Source organism: Cajanus cajan, chromosome 6 (assembly GCF_000230855.2).
Source record: "Cajanus cajan strain Asha chromosome 6, NIPB_CcT2T_4, whole genome shotgun sequence".
Classification (NCBI taxonomy): Eukaryota; Viridiplantae; Streptophyta; class Magnoliopsida; order Fabales; family Fabaceae; genus Cajanus; species Cajanus cajan.
In genome coordinates this window covers 6,412,355-6,428,294 of record NC_138522.1, presented here as the reverse complement: position 1 = coordinate 6,428,294, position 15,940 = coordinate 6,412,355, and the positions used below count along the sequence as shown (strand labels likewise).

The following is a 15,940-nucleotide window of genomic DNA, read 5'->3' as shown; positions in this document are numbered from 1 at the left end:
AAGGAATCTAGCCGGGAACTAACAAAAAAGATCAATGCCGACCCCTCAAATTCCCGCCCCCCGAGAGGACCACGATACACAACGTACACTCCCCTCAACGCTAGCAGGGCTAAGGTATTGGAGCAAGCCCTCTCGTCGGAAATCTTGATAATTCCAAAAAGAGCGAACACGCCCCCAAGAGCGGACAAGGTGAAAGCGTGCCGATTCCACCGAAATCGGGGGCACTCGACGGAAGAATGCTCGGCGCTAAAGGACAAGCTTGAGGACCTTATCAAGCAAGGTCACCTGAAGAACTTTGTCTCACCGCAAGACCACCGGCCAAGAGGGAGAGACGAAGAATACAGTCGGCGAACGTCATCACCAAGAGATCGACGTCACAGGTCCCGTTCGGCCGAAAGGAAAGACCATTCACGAAATTCAAGAGAAGACAACACTCGGCCGAGAAAGATAATAAACACGATCGCCGGGGGTTTCGCCGGAGGAGGCTCCACCTCTTCGGCTAGAAAGTGGCACCTCCGGGCAGTCCAAGATGTAAATACCGTGAACCAACAGAAAGCACCGAGGATGCCGACCATCACATTCTCGGACTGAGACTTTCGTGGTGTCGACCCCATCCAAGACGACCCTATGGTGATTTCAGTCGAGATGCACAACTGCATCGTGAAGAAAACCCTGGTCGGCCAAGGGAGCTCCGCCGACATCTTGTACTGGAATACTTTTGTGCAGCTAGGGATTCCCGAGGAGAACTTAGAGCCATATCACGAACCCCTGGTCTGTTTTTCTGGCGAAAGAGTGATGATGAGAGGGTGCATCGACTTGTATACCCGTTTCGGGTTCGACCAAAAGACTTCCCAAGAGATCAGGATCCGATACATCGTGGTACACGCCAACACGTCGTACAATGTTCTACTGGGCCGACCTTCGATCAACACGTTGGGGGCCATTGTTTCGACCCCCCACCTGTGCATGAAATTTCCATCGAGGGATAAGCAGGAGGTGATCACCGTGCATGCCGACCAAAAAACTGCAAGGGAGTGTTACCTCTCTAGCCTGAAGGTTCAGCCCCTGGCCGAGCCACCCGCGACAGCAAGAGGGGTAAACGTGGTTAGACAGGAGACAGCCGAGAGCATCGACCTCGATCCTCGTTTAGGGGAAGTGGAACGAATTGAGGCCGCCGAAGACCTCGTCCCTTTCCAGCTCGGCCGATCACCCGAACAAATCACCCAAATAGGATCCTAGTTGAGCGAAACTGATGCAAACCGAGTCAGGCAAACTGTCCGAGACAACAAAGACTTGTTTGCTTGGACGGCGTCAGACATGCCTGGGATAGACCCTGGTTTCTTGTGTCACCGATTAGCAGTATGCCGAGACGCCCGACCGATAGCTCAAAAGAAAAGGAAAATGGGAGACGAGAAACGAAGGGCTGCAAATGTTGAGGTGCAAAAACTATTGCAAGCAAAGTTCATCCGAGAAGTTACCTACACCACGTGGCTGGCAATTGTAGTTCTGGTCAAGAAGTCAAATGGCAAATGGAGAATGTGTACCGACTACACCGACCTCAATAAAGCCTGCCCAAAGGATGCATACCCGCTCCCTTGTATTGATCGGCTTGTAGACGGTGCGTCAGGGCACGCAATCTTCAGCTTCTTGGATGCATATTCAGGTTATAACCAAACAAAAATGCACCCGGCCGACGAGGAAAAAAACGGCGTTCATCACCGAAAGCGCCAATTTTTGTTACAAGGTAATGCCATTCGGGTTGAAGAACGCTGGGGCAACCTATTAGAGGTTGATGGACAAGGTATTCCGAGACCAAATCGGCCGCAACATCGAGATTTATGTGGACGATATGGTGGTGAAATCTAACTCCATGGAAGATCACGCGGCCGACATAGCCGAAGCATTCGGAGCATTGCGTAAACATAACATGCGACTCAACCCCGAGAAGTGCACTTTCGGGGTTAAGGGAGGTAAATTTCTTGGCTTTATGCTATCATCGAGAGGCATAGAAGCTAACCGAGACAAATGCCAAGCTGTAATAGATATGCGGAGCCCGAGCAACCTGAAGGAATTGCAGCGCCTCTCTGGAAGACTGGTTGCCCTGTCCCGATTCCTCCCTCGGCTAGGCGACAAAATCAGTCTGATGACGAAGCTCTTGAAAAAGGCGTCGACTTTCGCCTGGAACGAATCATGCGAAGAGGCTTTCGCGGCATTGAAAACAGCTTTGGCGACCCCTCCGACCCTGACGAGACCGGACCGTTCGAATTCGCTATTGGTATACTTAGCCGTATCAGACGAAGCAATCAGCTCGGTTCTGGTACAAGAAAAGGGAGGCTCTCAAGTTCCCGTCTATTTCGTTAGCCGACTTCTTCAGGATTCCGAGACCCGATACCAACTTATTGAAAAAGTCGCTCTCTGATTGGTACATACCTCCCGACGTTTGAGACACTACTTTCAGAGCCACCGAATGGTCGTTCACACCGATTGCCCGGTTTCCAAAGTCCTAGGAAAACCCGAACTCGCTGGGAGAATGATGGCATGGGCTGTCGAACTCTCGCAATTTGACATTGCGTACAGGCCGAGAGGGCCGATCAAAGCGCAATGCCTGGCCGACTTCGTGAACGAGTTACACCCCCATGGCCACTTCGAGGAACAATGGTGGACCCTCCACGTGGACGGCTCCTCAAACAACCAGGGGAGCGGAGCAGGTGTAATCTTAGAGGGGCCGAAGGGCATTACATTGGAGCAATCCCTGCGTTTTCGATTCAAAGCCTCCAACAATCAGGCCGAGTACGAAGCCCTGATAGCCGGGCTCAGATTAGCCGAAGACATGGGCGCGACGAGAATCAAATGTCTGACCGATTCTAAGGTTGTGGCCGAACAAGTAGGTGGTAATTTCCAGGTCAAGGACCACGTGATGATGAAATACTACCACACTTATCAAGGGCTGAAGTCAAACTTCTAGGAGGTGTCGGTCGAGCACATCCCACGAGAGAACAACACTCGAGCCGACCGGTTGGCTAGGCTAGCCACAACCAAAAAACCAGGTCACTTGAGAACCATCATCCAACAGGAGATCGACCACCCCAGCGTTGACACGGAATTGATAGCAAATGTCGATGCCGACCACACCGCACCAAAAGATCCCCCAGACTGGCGAGCCGAAATCAAAGCTTTCATCATTGACGGGGTCACACCAGACGATCCGGCCGAGGCCAAACGTTTGCGAACCCAAGCCAGTAGATATACTATCATTGTCGGGCAACTGTACAAACGTGGTTTCTCTACCCCGTTGCTAAAATGTCTCGACCCCCATGAAGCCGATTATGTGACGAGAGAGGTGCACGAGGGAATCTGCAGCCTGCACTCAGGAGCAAGGACAACTGTCTCCAAGCTCTTACGGGCCGGATATTACTGGCCGACCATGAGCACCGACTGTGCAGCGTTTGTGAAGAAGTGTCTACCGTGTCAGAAGCATGGGAACCTAATCCACCAGCCGGCCGAGCAACTACATTACATCCCCCCCGCATGGCCATTCGCTACCTGGGGAGCCGACATACTAGGACCATTTCCGATCGCCAAGGGGCAATGCAAGTTCCTCATCGTAGCCGTGGATTTGTTTACCAAGTGGATTGAGGCCGAACCCCTGGCATGCATCTCCGCCCTCCAGGTTCAAAAATTCCTATGGAAAAACATCATCACCCGCTTCGGCGTCCCTCACACACTAGTGACCGACAACGGCCTTCAATTCACCGATCGAAAACTCAACGAGTTCCTGACTGGCCTAGGAGTACAACACAAGTTTACCTCGGTGGAACACCCACAAACAAATGGGCAGGCCGAGTCGGCCAACAAGGTCATCCTGGCAGAATTAAAGAAACGGCTAGGGGAGGCAAAGGGAGCATGGGCCGAGCAACTACCCGAGGTGCTCTGGGCATACCGATGTACCCCCCAATCGACTACGCAGGAGACCCCTTTTCGCATGGCTTATGGGTCCGATGCGATGATCCCAGTGGAAATCGGGGAACCGTCATTCCGCCGAACCCACTTTGATGAGGCAAACAACGAAGCCGAACTCCGAACAAACCTAGACGCGATAGAAGAGGTTCGAGACCGAGCGCTGGTTGTGGCCGAGGCCACCAAACAACGATACAAGAGAAGGTTCGACAGCAAGGTGAAGCCTCGAGCATTCCGAGAAGGAGATCTCGTTTGGAGAGCCACGGGCGAAGCGAGGAAAGATCCGAAGCAAGGGAAGCTCGCCCCAAACTGGGATGGCCCCTTCCGAGTCCGACACAACCTGAATAACGGAGCATTCAAGCTGGAGCACCTGTCCGGAAAGCCTATCCCTAGAACTTGGAACTCAACTCACCTAAAGATGTATTACAGTTGATGTACTAGTGCACTTTTTTCCTTGACCGACTCTTTTGTCCCTAAGGAGGGTTTTGGGTCGGCAAGGTTTTTAACGAGGCACTTAATTAATAAAAAACTTATTTCATTATTTTTCCTCATCCAATATTATGCATGTGTAGACCGCAATGATGCAGAATTCGATCTCGATCGACACGCACCAACGCCGAGCAACCCTCGGTCGACCACTTCGACGTTCTACCGAGCCCGACAGGTTTCCCTGCCGAGTACCCTCCTCGGCTAAGGATGCACCTAGGCCGACAGGTTTCCCTGCCGAGTACCCTCCTCGGTTAAGGATGCACCTAGGCCGAACGTTACTCACGTACCAACGCTGAGCAATCCTCGGCCGACCACTTCGACGTTCTACCGAGCCCGACAGGTTTCCCTGCCGAGTACCCTCCTCGGCTAAGGATGCACCTAGGCCGAACGTTACGTACCAACGCCAAGCAATCCCCGGCCGACCACCTCGACGTTCTACCGAGCCCGACAGGTTTCCCTGCCGAGTACTCCCTCGGTTAAGAACGCAACTAGCCCGAGTAGTATACACCACCAGCATTTAAACCCAGCACAACGCCCCGACTCCCAATGGGTCCTCGCGTAAGTAGAACAAGAACCCGCTACGCACCATACATGGTGGTGTCGTCACTTATGGCCGATCTAACCGACCTCTCACAAAAGAAAACCCTCGGTTGACCCGATGCCGATTCATTTTAACAGCATTCAAATGAAGTCTCATTATTAACAATGGCCGATCTAACCGACCTCTCACAAAAGAAAACCCTCGGTTGACCCGAGGCCGATTCATTTTAACAGCGTTCAAATGCAGTCTCATTATTAATAATGGCAGATTGAGCCGATCGCTCGCACAGGGTTCGTTTCTATCGCGTTATAAAAAAAAAAAAAAAAAAAAAAAAAAAAAAAAAAAACCTCGGTTGAGGCGCGTTCGGTTCATCTTAACTTGAAATAAAAATTTGTATTTAATCAGTGCCGATCAAAATGGCTACTTACAAAAAGCTAAATCAGCCTACACCCCCGACACCTAAGGCCGAGCTAACAAAAGGCGCTACCGGCCAAATTACAAGTAATCCCTAACCCTAGCAGGCTATACAAGCCGATCCTATTCAACCGCCGGCTCCACCGGCTCCCCGTCTCCGACAACATCAATTATTTGGTCATCCTCCCCAGTTGATTGCACCGGGGCCCGACTGGACATATTTTGGCACGGGGCCTCGGCATCTGGCTCGGCCCCTTTGGGGAACTCGGCGTAGCTCATAAACTTGCCACCCAAGAAGTCCCGACTAACATCAAACTGAAAGTCAGCCGGGACGTCGCAAAAGTGATAAGCCTGCCGAACAGCATGATTGAAGCCGGCGTCACGTTGGGAAAGAATTTGCTCGGTGGCCTCGGCCTCGAACTGCGCAACCGACTCCTTAAGCCGGGTGATCTCGTTTGCAGCAGCGGTGGCGTCGACCTTCATCTTTTGCACGGTCAGCTTGAAGTCATCGGCCTCTCTGCGATACGCATCGGCGGCTTTCTTCAATTCCTCAGCCGATTCAGTGGCCTTGGCATTAGCACTCAAGGCATCTTTCACCGTCGCCTCAGCATCTTTCAAACGGCTTTGGAGCCTCTCGGCCGAGACCGCCGACCTCATCATCACATGCTTGGCCACGAGGGAAGTCCGAGCATCAAGCTCACAGAATAGCTTGTACTCGGCCTCTGTTGACATCCCCTCCAAGTATTGAAGTCCTCCCCCGGTAGTAATGTCGAGACTGACCAAGTTCTCGACCTGCACGTCCGAAGCCAGGAAGTTGGACCCCGCAACAACAGCAGGAATGGCGAAGGCCCCACACCCTGTTTGATCCAGTGATAGCTGCTTCGGCCGCTTGGAGGAAGTGCTCGGTCATTCGGACTCAAGGTTTTGTTCGGCCGCCCGAACCCTAGACGACCCCCCTTTCTTTTTGGGATCGGACACCGGAATCAGGACGTGAGGAGGCTTGTCTCGTTGTGCCTTGAGGGCCGATCTTGCCGGCGGCACCTTTCCGCTCTCCTTTGCTTCCTTCGCCCTCTTGGCGAGCATCGCGACCACGTCAAGTTTGCCTCTGGCCATCAATCCTACAACAAAGCAAATTTTAACATCAATTAAAAACGGTGCTACATTACCGAAGCCTAAGGTACATACCTAGCAAGACCATCTCAAAATGAGACGTCTCGAAAATATCCAGGAGGCTTCGGACGGGTAGTTCCTTCGGCAGTTGGTCGAGGAGTTCTACAATCTCTATGTCCTCGGCAGGGAGTTTTGATTTTGATATAGCCTCGTAACGAGTCGGACGCCTCGTCCAGTAGAAGGGGAATAGGGGAGTGTTTTCGCGATCATAGAAACAATCTCTCATGTCCGACCCCCAACGAACCTTAAAAAACCCACTCTTAAACCCTTTGTAGGATGAGGTGAAGGCTTGAAGAAACCCACGCTTCGGCACCCGAGACAACGATACCCACTTCACCGGTTTACTCGGCCGACACGTATAAAAATATAGAAACGCCAACGGCCGAGGCGTGAGTCCTAAGCATAGACAGAGGTTTCGGAATGCCTGCATTGCCGCCTAGGCATTCGGATGTAATTGGGTCGGCGCAACATTTAGCACTCGGAGCACACCCATCTGGAAATCATCAAATGGCAATTGGACCCCGAGATCTTCGAACCAGCACATGTAGGCGTAGAAGTAGTCGGCCTCGTCGTCACTTGGTTCCAGAAAGACGAAATCAGTGTTCGGCCCATCGTCCTCGCACGCCTCGGCAAGCAAAGGAAATTCTCCGTCTCCACTGCCAAAACACTTCTCCAAAGAAACAAAGGTGTCTAGCATGGCTTGGTCAGACCACTTGGAGAAATATATGCCGACCTCTCCGTCTACCCATTCATACCCCGACATCTCCAAAGAGCCATAATCAATCCTCGCTCTCGGCTTAGGTCTCGAGGTGACCTTACGTTTACCTCGACCGCCACCGATCACTTCCCTTACACCCCCCTGAATCTCCACGTCGGCAGCCTCTACCCCGACCGAACCCACCCCCCTCTTGTCAACTTCGACAGCTCGCGCCAGGGCTATACCTAGATTCGGCGGTGCCGAGATCTCAACCACCTCATCCCCACTATCTTCTGGCTCGGGGCGGTCGGAAGGAAACACTACCTCGCACTGCAGAGGCGGCAGCCTAGATATCTCACTTGACCTCGACCCCCCTCTACTTGAATTAGTGTCCGAACTCTCCGAGGACGTCCAACTCCTTGCCGAGGAATATCCCCTATCCATTTATTGCTAAAAAATAACGAATACAAAATTTACCTTACTCGGTTAGCTCGGTCGAATCTGATTGCGAGAGAGCTCGGAGAATTTACAGCAAGTAAATTCTCACACCCCCCCTATTTATAGGTAAGGTAAACGGGGAAGGTGAAAAGCCTCAGCAAGACCGGGACCGTTCGATCTAGAACATCCAACGGTCCAGATTAAATAACCGTTGGGCCTGTAACCGCCAAGGCCCACGTGGCAAGTCACACTCGTTTCAACCTCGGCATGACCTTCAACACACAATGAGGTCTCGGCACAACAATTAATTCCAACATTTGAGGCCCACTCATCTCGGCGGTCTCGGTATCGGCTCCCAACATCTAAAAATGCCACGGCACAACAATTAATTCCAACATTTGAGGCCCACTCATCTCGGCGGTCTCGGTATCGGCTCCCAACATCTAAAGAGGCCACGGCACGACCTCAAATTTGAGCATTTTCAGGACACTTCTATCAGAAATCTCGGCATGATTTCCAGGCCACCTTGTCAACTCTAGGAACCCTCCATCGGAGTCCACGCGTCGATTTCACAACGCGTAATCCAAGGAGGGTTCGGCTCATCGACGCTGAGAGCTCGGTGCGGCGTTACTTCAGGAGATTAAACCCCCCCCCCCCCGAATTCAGGCCTCGCGAGAAATAAGGCCGAGCTACCCGAACGCCAGGCGTTCAATGGCTAAGTTTTCTTTATCGTCTTCGTCTTTTCTATCCTCGACGCTGAGGGGGTTGTATACCGTATGGTGCCGACTAGGCCGAGCAATCCGAACGCTTTTCGTACCCGAACACGCCGAGTACCCGACACCACCGACCCCACACGAACGTACGGAACTTATCGGTACGGTCGGCCAAGGTCAATGTCATTACCGGCTTAATTACGGATAAATTAATTAGCATAAACTTCGGATCAGTCCCCTAATTTCCCGGGGCCCAACCCATAATCACGGCCCAACACGAACACCTATAAATAGAACTCCTGAGAGGTACGTAACTACTTTTGACCTACCGCATTTATTACGCCGAGTACTTACTTGAGCGTTGGAGTGTCTTTGCAGGCACCCCCCCCCTCTCGCTTCGGACCACCCGGATTGAACGAGAAGACCGAGACCCAAGACCAGACCTACTACAACAAGGATAATTGGAGTGTGTATCCTAACACAGGAACAACCGAGACCCAAGACCAGACCTACTACAACAAGGATAATTGGAGTGTGTATCCTAACACAGGAACAATTATATATATATATATATATATATATATATATATATATATTAAAAATTCAATATAAGGTTATATTTGTTGCAAACTTTATTAATATAAATTTACATATATTAAAAATTCAATTTTAATTGAAAAACTACTTAAAAATTGTAACTAAAATAATGCACGAGTATAAAGTAAAGAGAGGCTGGTGATCCAGAAATTCACGTGGGAACTGATTAGTCTTCATTAGAGGTGGGAGCAGTGTGCATGGTTAAGCATTACATAAATGAAGATGCATATGGTGGATGGGGTGAAATTTTGGCACTCGATAGTCCTTAAGTTTCATTTCTGAATTCTCATTATTATAGAAAGTGAATTGAAAACTTTGTCAAAGATGTGGTTGTAGCCCAATTTAAATGTTTACCCATAAGCCACAGTCACATCAAATGCCACCGTCAAAAGAAGATCCACTTAACAGCCGCACCACCCATGTGCTTTTTCTCATCTTTTCCATCCTTTCGCCTAATTTTGTCCTAGCTAGCTACATCTTCACTCCTTGGTGCCGTGGTCACCTATCTTCAATTAAACTCATCTAAGGCAGGTGTTCGACTTGTTACAATCCACCATTCCCACTCCTTTTCCTTTTTCTTTCTTTTGGCCCATCATGTCTCTTTAAATAGTGTTCCAGATTCCTTTACTGTTCATATAACTAAAATGAATTATGAGCACAGAAAATTTTCACTTTTTGTAAAATAGAATTCTCAAGTCAAATTCACATTTTATAATCATACTAAAATTTATCATATTTGATTATTGTTGAATTTATAAAGTCTATTATTATTATTATATCATCTATAAATATTTAGTTTCATAAACTTACATTGGAAATGCTCAATCCTATCTTATTACCTAATTTTGTATAATTGAGTTAATTTTTAAATCCATATTATAAGAATTTATTTTACTTAGTTAACATATTGGTTGTTAAAAGTGGAGTTCTATATATACATCATAAATCAACCTGATTCATCATAGTACTATTTAAACATCAAATATAACTAAATAAAATTATGGATTGTTGTATACAATTATTTTATTTCTTATTTTTATAATCAAGTCTTTTATCCCAACGGTTATAAGGTTTATTCTATGATTTGAGAGGTCGATTCAGTACTCTTAAATTTGATTATTGTTTATGTTAAAATAATATTTAGTGATTAGAAATTACTTTTCGTAAATGTAAATTGGTCATTAATTATCAATTTTTGGAGATTAATTACCTGAATCATGTCTTTGGAAAAAAAAAATACACACTTTTTATAAAATAATTCTCTAAAATTAAAAGCAATTTTCATGTTGGAATCCATCCTAATTTGTCTTTTGTGAATGGAAATAGCATCGCTGAAAAACATTCGGCTTACAATTCGATATTTGTTAATAAAGTACAAGTAAACAAATGGACTTTTGTAATTACATTGTACCCTCTTTTGTCCAATTTTTAACAGTTATTTGGGTAGTTGAGGTTTTTCAATTGCTTCAATGCTACATAATAGTATGAACACGATTCATGGAATTTGATGGTTTTCTTTTGTTACTAATATTGTGTACGTGCCTTGGCTTTATTCATGGTCGATAGTCAACACAGTGCATTTGGGTGTCTGTGTCGGTCACATGGAACAAGAGAGACAGAAGATAGAAAGGAGAATTTAATAACATATGTATAGTAGCTAGAAACTTTGTATTGTAATATAATAGTAATATCAACTCTTCTGCACTTGTTTTTTCTCTTAGAACGTGGAGTGACTTGGTTCTAAGAGTAACAGGTGGAGGTTGTAATCATGAGCAACTCAAAACTGAAAAAAAGAAAAGACAAGCAGCAGAAAAGGGGAAAAAGAGTGGAGATATATGGAAATCCAAGGAAAAGTAAATACAAATCTAGAGATCGACCAATAGGCCTTTTCTTTCTCTTTTTTGTTTTTTCCCTCCCTTTTCTTTTGGAAGCTATGTATATATATTTTTTTGGTTAATTTCCTTTTCGGAATGAATGGATGAATTAACCAGAAGTTGCTTGATTATGTCAGCAAGGAGAACCTTTCTTACATGTGAGTGCACCAGCAGCTGTTGTTATTGAACCAACAAGTGAAGATGGTCTTGCACTTAAGCTAGAAGCCCTTGAATAGCTAGAAGAGGCTCCAGCACCCGATGGAGTAAAAAACGCACCGTTTACCAACAAATCCCCTTCTGACCTCCAATTCCAACCCTGCCATTCACTCTCTGGTGCATCCTCACGTTTTGTCACCTAAACAATTTCAACCATGCCTTAGTACATATATATGATTACATTAATTACATGGTACAACATTTAATTTAATTTCTTGATTGTTTTATTTAATCACACACCTCTTTGCTGAATCTGTCATCGGGTGCAACAAATCTGTTGCCTTGGCAGTTGATGGTTGGATTAGCACTTCCCCCAATGGCATACATTTCCCAGTGAGTATAATCATTGTTCACCACATGGAAATACCCATGCCTACACCTGCAATAAAATATAATTCAAACTTAACCCATGTTTTTGTCCCCACAAAATGACTCATTCACTCCCACATGCCACATACATCCTTTTCGCTTTTCCCATTTAACCTTTCTCCACAAGACACGTGTTTAATTAATAAATGTAATTAAAAATAAAAAATGAATAGAATTACCTCGGCATCCTTTGAACAAGGCCTTCACCAAAGTGGTTGAAAGCAATAGTGACTTGCATGTTCTTGTCTTGGGTGTAAGAGTCACTGTGACCCAACAACATGACCTTATCATGATGCGTCATATAATTATTGGAGATGGTGATGGCAGTGGAGCCATGGATGGCATCGATCAAGCCGTCGTTGCAGTTGGACAAGGAGCAATGGTCGACCCAAATGTGACTCCCTCCAAAGATGGACACCCCATCACCGTCCGAGACGGTTCTCCAGCCGTAGTGGCGTGGGGAGTCCCGCACCATAGCGTTCCCGCCCTGCTTGCAATCGTGTATGTGAATGCCATGAATGATGACGTTGGTCACGAACTGTATGGTGATGCATGGACCACCCGCAATGTGGACGCTAGACCCTCTGCCGTCGATGGTCTTGAAGGAGTTCATGATCAGCTCCTCCTTCAGCTTGATCACCATGTCTCTCGCGAAGATGATCCACAGTGGCTCGTCTTGGATCACCGCATGCCGCAGTGTCCCCGGCTTAGGGTTCACCGCGTCGTCGTCGCCGTCGTCGTCCACCACGTAAATCTTCCCGTCGCGCCCTCCCACGGCGTTCTTGCCGAACCCGATTGCACAGTCTGCTAGCCTTTGCCTGTTTTTCTCCCAGTTAGGGTCACACCTCCAACAATCATCAATGGGGTTGCCACTCCCACACGATAGGTACCCCAACTTCCTCCTAGACCTACTTATGGACCCATTTATTTTCCTGTAACAAAATTATAATCGATATAATTTTTTCTCTAATTCACATCCTAAATAGTCAGTCAAATTTATTTTTTTTTTTGACAAAAATTAATAATAAATAAATATTTTTCATCAATAATATAGTTTAAAGAATTGTCATATATATAAGACAATGATAAAGTAAAGTTTTATTTAAATTATCTTATCTTTATCACTAGGTCAATTCAAAAAAGATACCAAGATCGATCTGGTTGTGAAAGTATATGAAACAAATACTTGAAAATTTAGAATATTTAATCGTAATTATCTTAGATGATGTGTTACAATGTAAGATTTTATATTGACTGTACATGTCAACCAAAAAAACATTTCATTGAGGGCATTTTGTGAAAACAAGGTCTTATTTTTTCTTAAGAACAATTAATGTGGTATCCGATGTAGATATCAATGTTTTGGAACATGTTAATTATCTCTACTCACATGAAGTTGATCAAAGTGATAGCATTCCTATTACTCTGACAAAATTTAGTTTGAGTGGTGGACAATTGCGCATATGTAAATGTAAGTGGGTAACATGGATGGATCTGAGGTGCTAGCTAGAGAGTGACATTACCTGTTTACCTCTTGTACGACAGATTCAGGGTTTAGAACATGTGAAGAGGAAATGAGGGTTGGAGTGAGAAGGGAGAAGAGCATGAAAAGCAAAGAGAGTGGAGTGCTTGTCATGTTGGCTCCTCTTTGCTATGCTAAGTAAGTGAGAGAGAGAGAGAGAAGAGAGAAGAGAGTGAAGTGAGAAGTAATGCACGTAGGAAAGGGTGTATATAAAGAGAGAAAAGCCGGGCCAAATGGCGTGATTAAACTAAACATAAAGGACCCAGTTGCATCCTGATTTCTGTTTTTACGGGATTCCTATTGGGTAGTTTAAGCGAGAAATAAATGATGGCGGAAATTAATGAAAAAACAGTGAAAGAAAAAACTTGATGGAGAAAAGGTATGAAGTAAGAAAAAGGGCATATACAGTTTGACATTACTTCATTTTTAACTACAAAGTGAAATAATGTTTGGTTACGTACGTACACTTGTGAGAGTGGAAATTAAATTAAACTAGTGGTATAATTGAAGTTATTCACATAATTCTACAACTGCTTTCAGAGGGTAGTTAATTAGGTTTTACCAACCTCATTAATTAATATGAGGGTAGAATTGATTGTACAACAGCATGCGGGGGTCCCTTAGGATCCCTAATGAAGACGTATTCAACAAAGTTCTTTTCTATCCTTGTCATATTAATATTCTGGCATAATCGTGATTCGTTGGGGATAATGAAATTAAGCCCACGAATCACGTAATGAGTAATGGACACTTTTTGATTAATTAAAGTAAATATTAATGAGACTAAAAGTAGAAGGCATGGACCATTATAGGTTAATTAATTAAATTTAACTAATATATGTTATTGGTCGTGAAAGTAAATTCTTCCTCCACCCAGTTCATGTATATTCTGTTTTGGCAGCAATTTTGACTTGGATTGAGATGAACGGTGGGTTGAGATTGTTAGAAATTAAAAGTTTAACCGGTGGAAAATATTGACTTATTTGCTCTAATGGGTCCATCTAGCTTTTAGTCACAGGGCATCTTATTGGAACATCCCAGTCCATATCGCAAGAGATTTATGTTATTTTTTTATTTATTTCTTTTAAAGTTATGTTATTTTTTATTATTAATTGTATAGTTTTTAAAATTTTATATTATCTTTTGAAATTTTATATAAAAAAATTCAAATTTTATAAATTTTTATGATGTAAATTCAATAAAATCAAAATTAAAAAATCTTGATGATAAAAGCCTTCTAAAATTTAAAAGTCATCACATTTTTATAAATTTTTTAAAAATTATAATACTTTTTTTGTTAAAATAATTTTATAGAATTCATCGATACGTAGAGGCAAATAGTTTTAACAAAACTTACCGTCAATATTTTGATTATTGCATTGAAAGTACTACTTCTAAGTAATCTTCTTTATCCAAAGACAAAAGATTAATGTTATGCTAGGTATCTCACTTGGCTATTTGAGTTTCTGATATGAATTATTTGTATGTCTTATTTGGTTATTTTGACATGCTTTACTTAAATGAATCTACGTCTGTTGTACTTTACTTACCACTCAAATAAATGGAATCGCGATGCTAAATGCGACAAACTTCAAAATCTGGAAGGAAGATGCTAGAAATTATTTAGCATATGCATTGGACTTGGCACTAAGGAAGAAATATACATTTCTACTTCAAAAGAAACTCAAATTAGGTTAAAATTCAAAAGTAAGATTGATCCAAATAAATAGGGGTGTTCATTGTTTTGTGTCAGCATAATGAATCCAATCATTTGAAACATTTCAATTTCATTACTAGAAAACTGTCATTTTCCTGAAAAAAAAAATATTCGTAAAAAATTTTTGCGAATTTTTCTCCAAAAAAATATTCGCAAAATTTTTTTGCAAATTTTCCTGCAAAAAAATATTCGCAGAAATTTTTTGCGAATTTATTTGCGAAAAATAATTTACAAATATTTCTTATAAATTTTGCTACAATTTTAATAATCATAAAAAAAAATTTTCATGGTAAAAATTTGTAAAAAATATTATAAGAATTTTATTTTGTTTCTTGCAGATTTTCTTGCAAAAATAAATTCGCAAGTAATGTTTACTAAATGGTAGAAAAAATTTTGCAGGTAACTTTTTATGCGGATTTTCCTGCAAATTTTAATCTGCAGGAAAAATAAAAAAATATATATTTAAATTTATAAGTTTAATATTTAAAAAAAAATTTCAAGTCCCACATCGATTAAAAATAAAACAATTAAATAGTATATAAGTTGGAGCACCACTTACCTTACAAGTTGATTTGTATGGTTGAGTGTTAGGCTTATAATATACAATCTTAGAATTTAAAAGATTATGTATCACATGTTGGAGGCATGGAAACAAATGTTTCAGATGAATTCATTATGAGCATTTGAAAGTTAAAAAATTATTAATAAAATTTATAGTAATTTCTTTAATTTTTTTCGTAAAAAATATTCTTGCATAATTTCTTGTGAAAAAATTCGTAGGAAACTTTCTTGCAAATTTTCCTATGAATTTTTTTTTGCAAGAAACTTTCCTGCAAAATTTTTTTTTGCATGAAACTATCCTGCGAATTTTTTTCACAGGAAAATTTCCTGCGAATTTTAAAATTCGCAAAAATATATTATCCACGAAAGTATTACTTGCAAATAAAATTTCACAAAAAAATTTGTAGGAACAACGTTTCCTGCGAATTTTTATGATTCACAGGAAAAGTCGCATGTAATAAAAGAAATTCTAGTAGTGTTTAATTGATTCAAATTTTTTCTAATTTGAACGAGATTCAAACTAAATGAATTGAAAATGAACGTTAATTAGTTAGAATAGATTTATACTTTTGAAACTTAAACTAAACCAACTATTTATATTTTATTATTTATTATTTAATATAATATATATTATGTGTCATTTTAAAACACTCCTTTGTGTTTCA

The 15,940-nt window shown here is 43.2% G+C and overlaps 1 protein-coding gene across 1 annotated transcript; it reads right to left on the bottom strand.

Moving 5' to 3' along the window:
* Positions 1–10,665: 10,665 nt before the first annotated feature.
* LOC109815458 (putative pectate lyase 5) lies at positions 10,666–13,194 on the bottom strand. Its single transcript, XM_020380182.3, has 4 exons — positions 12,999–13,194; positions 11,655–12,407; positions 11,347–11,485; positions 10,666–11,245 (listed from the first exon to the last, which is right to left on the bottom strand). Exons 1-4 carry the CDS (start codon positions 13,109–13,111, stop codon positions 11,024–11,026), a joined length of 1,227 nt encoding a protein of 408 aa, XP_020235771.1. The 5' UTR covers positions 13,112–13,194; the 3' UTR covers positions 10,666–11,023.
* Between the last annotated feature and the right edge of the window lie 2,746 nt (positions 13,195–15,940).

Coding starts and splice junctions, on each gene's coding strand:
- LOC109815458 (XM_020380182.3), bottom strand. CDS start 13,111: ATGACAAGCACTCCACTCTCTTTGCTTTTCATGCTCTTCTCCCTTCTC. Junction 12,408..12,998: donor GTCGTACAAGAGGTAAACAG/GTAATGTCACTC, acceptor ATTTTGTTACAG/GAAAATAAATGGGTCCATAA. Junction 11,246..11,346: donor ATGACAGATTCAGCAAAGAG/GTGTGTGATTAA, acceptor GAAATTGTTTAG/GTGACAAAACGTGAGGATGC.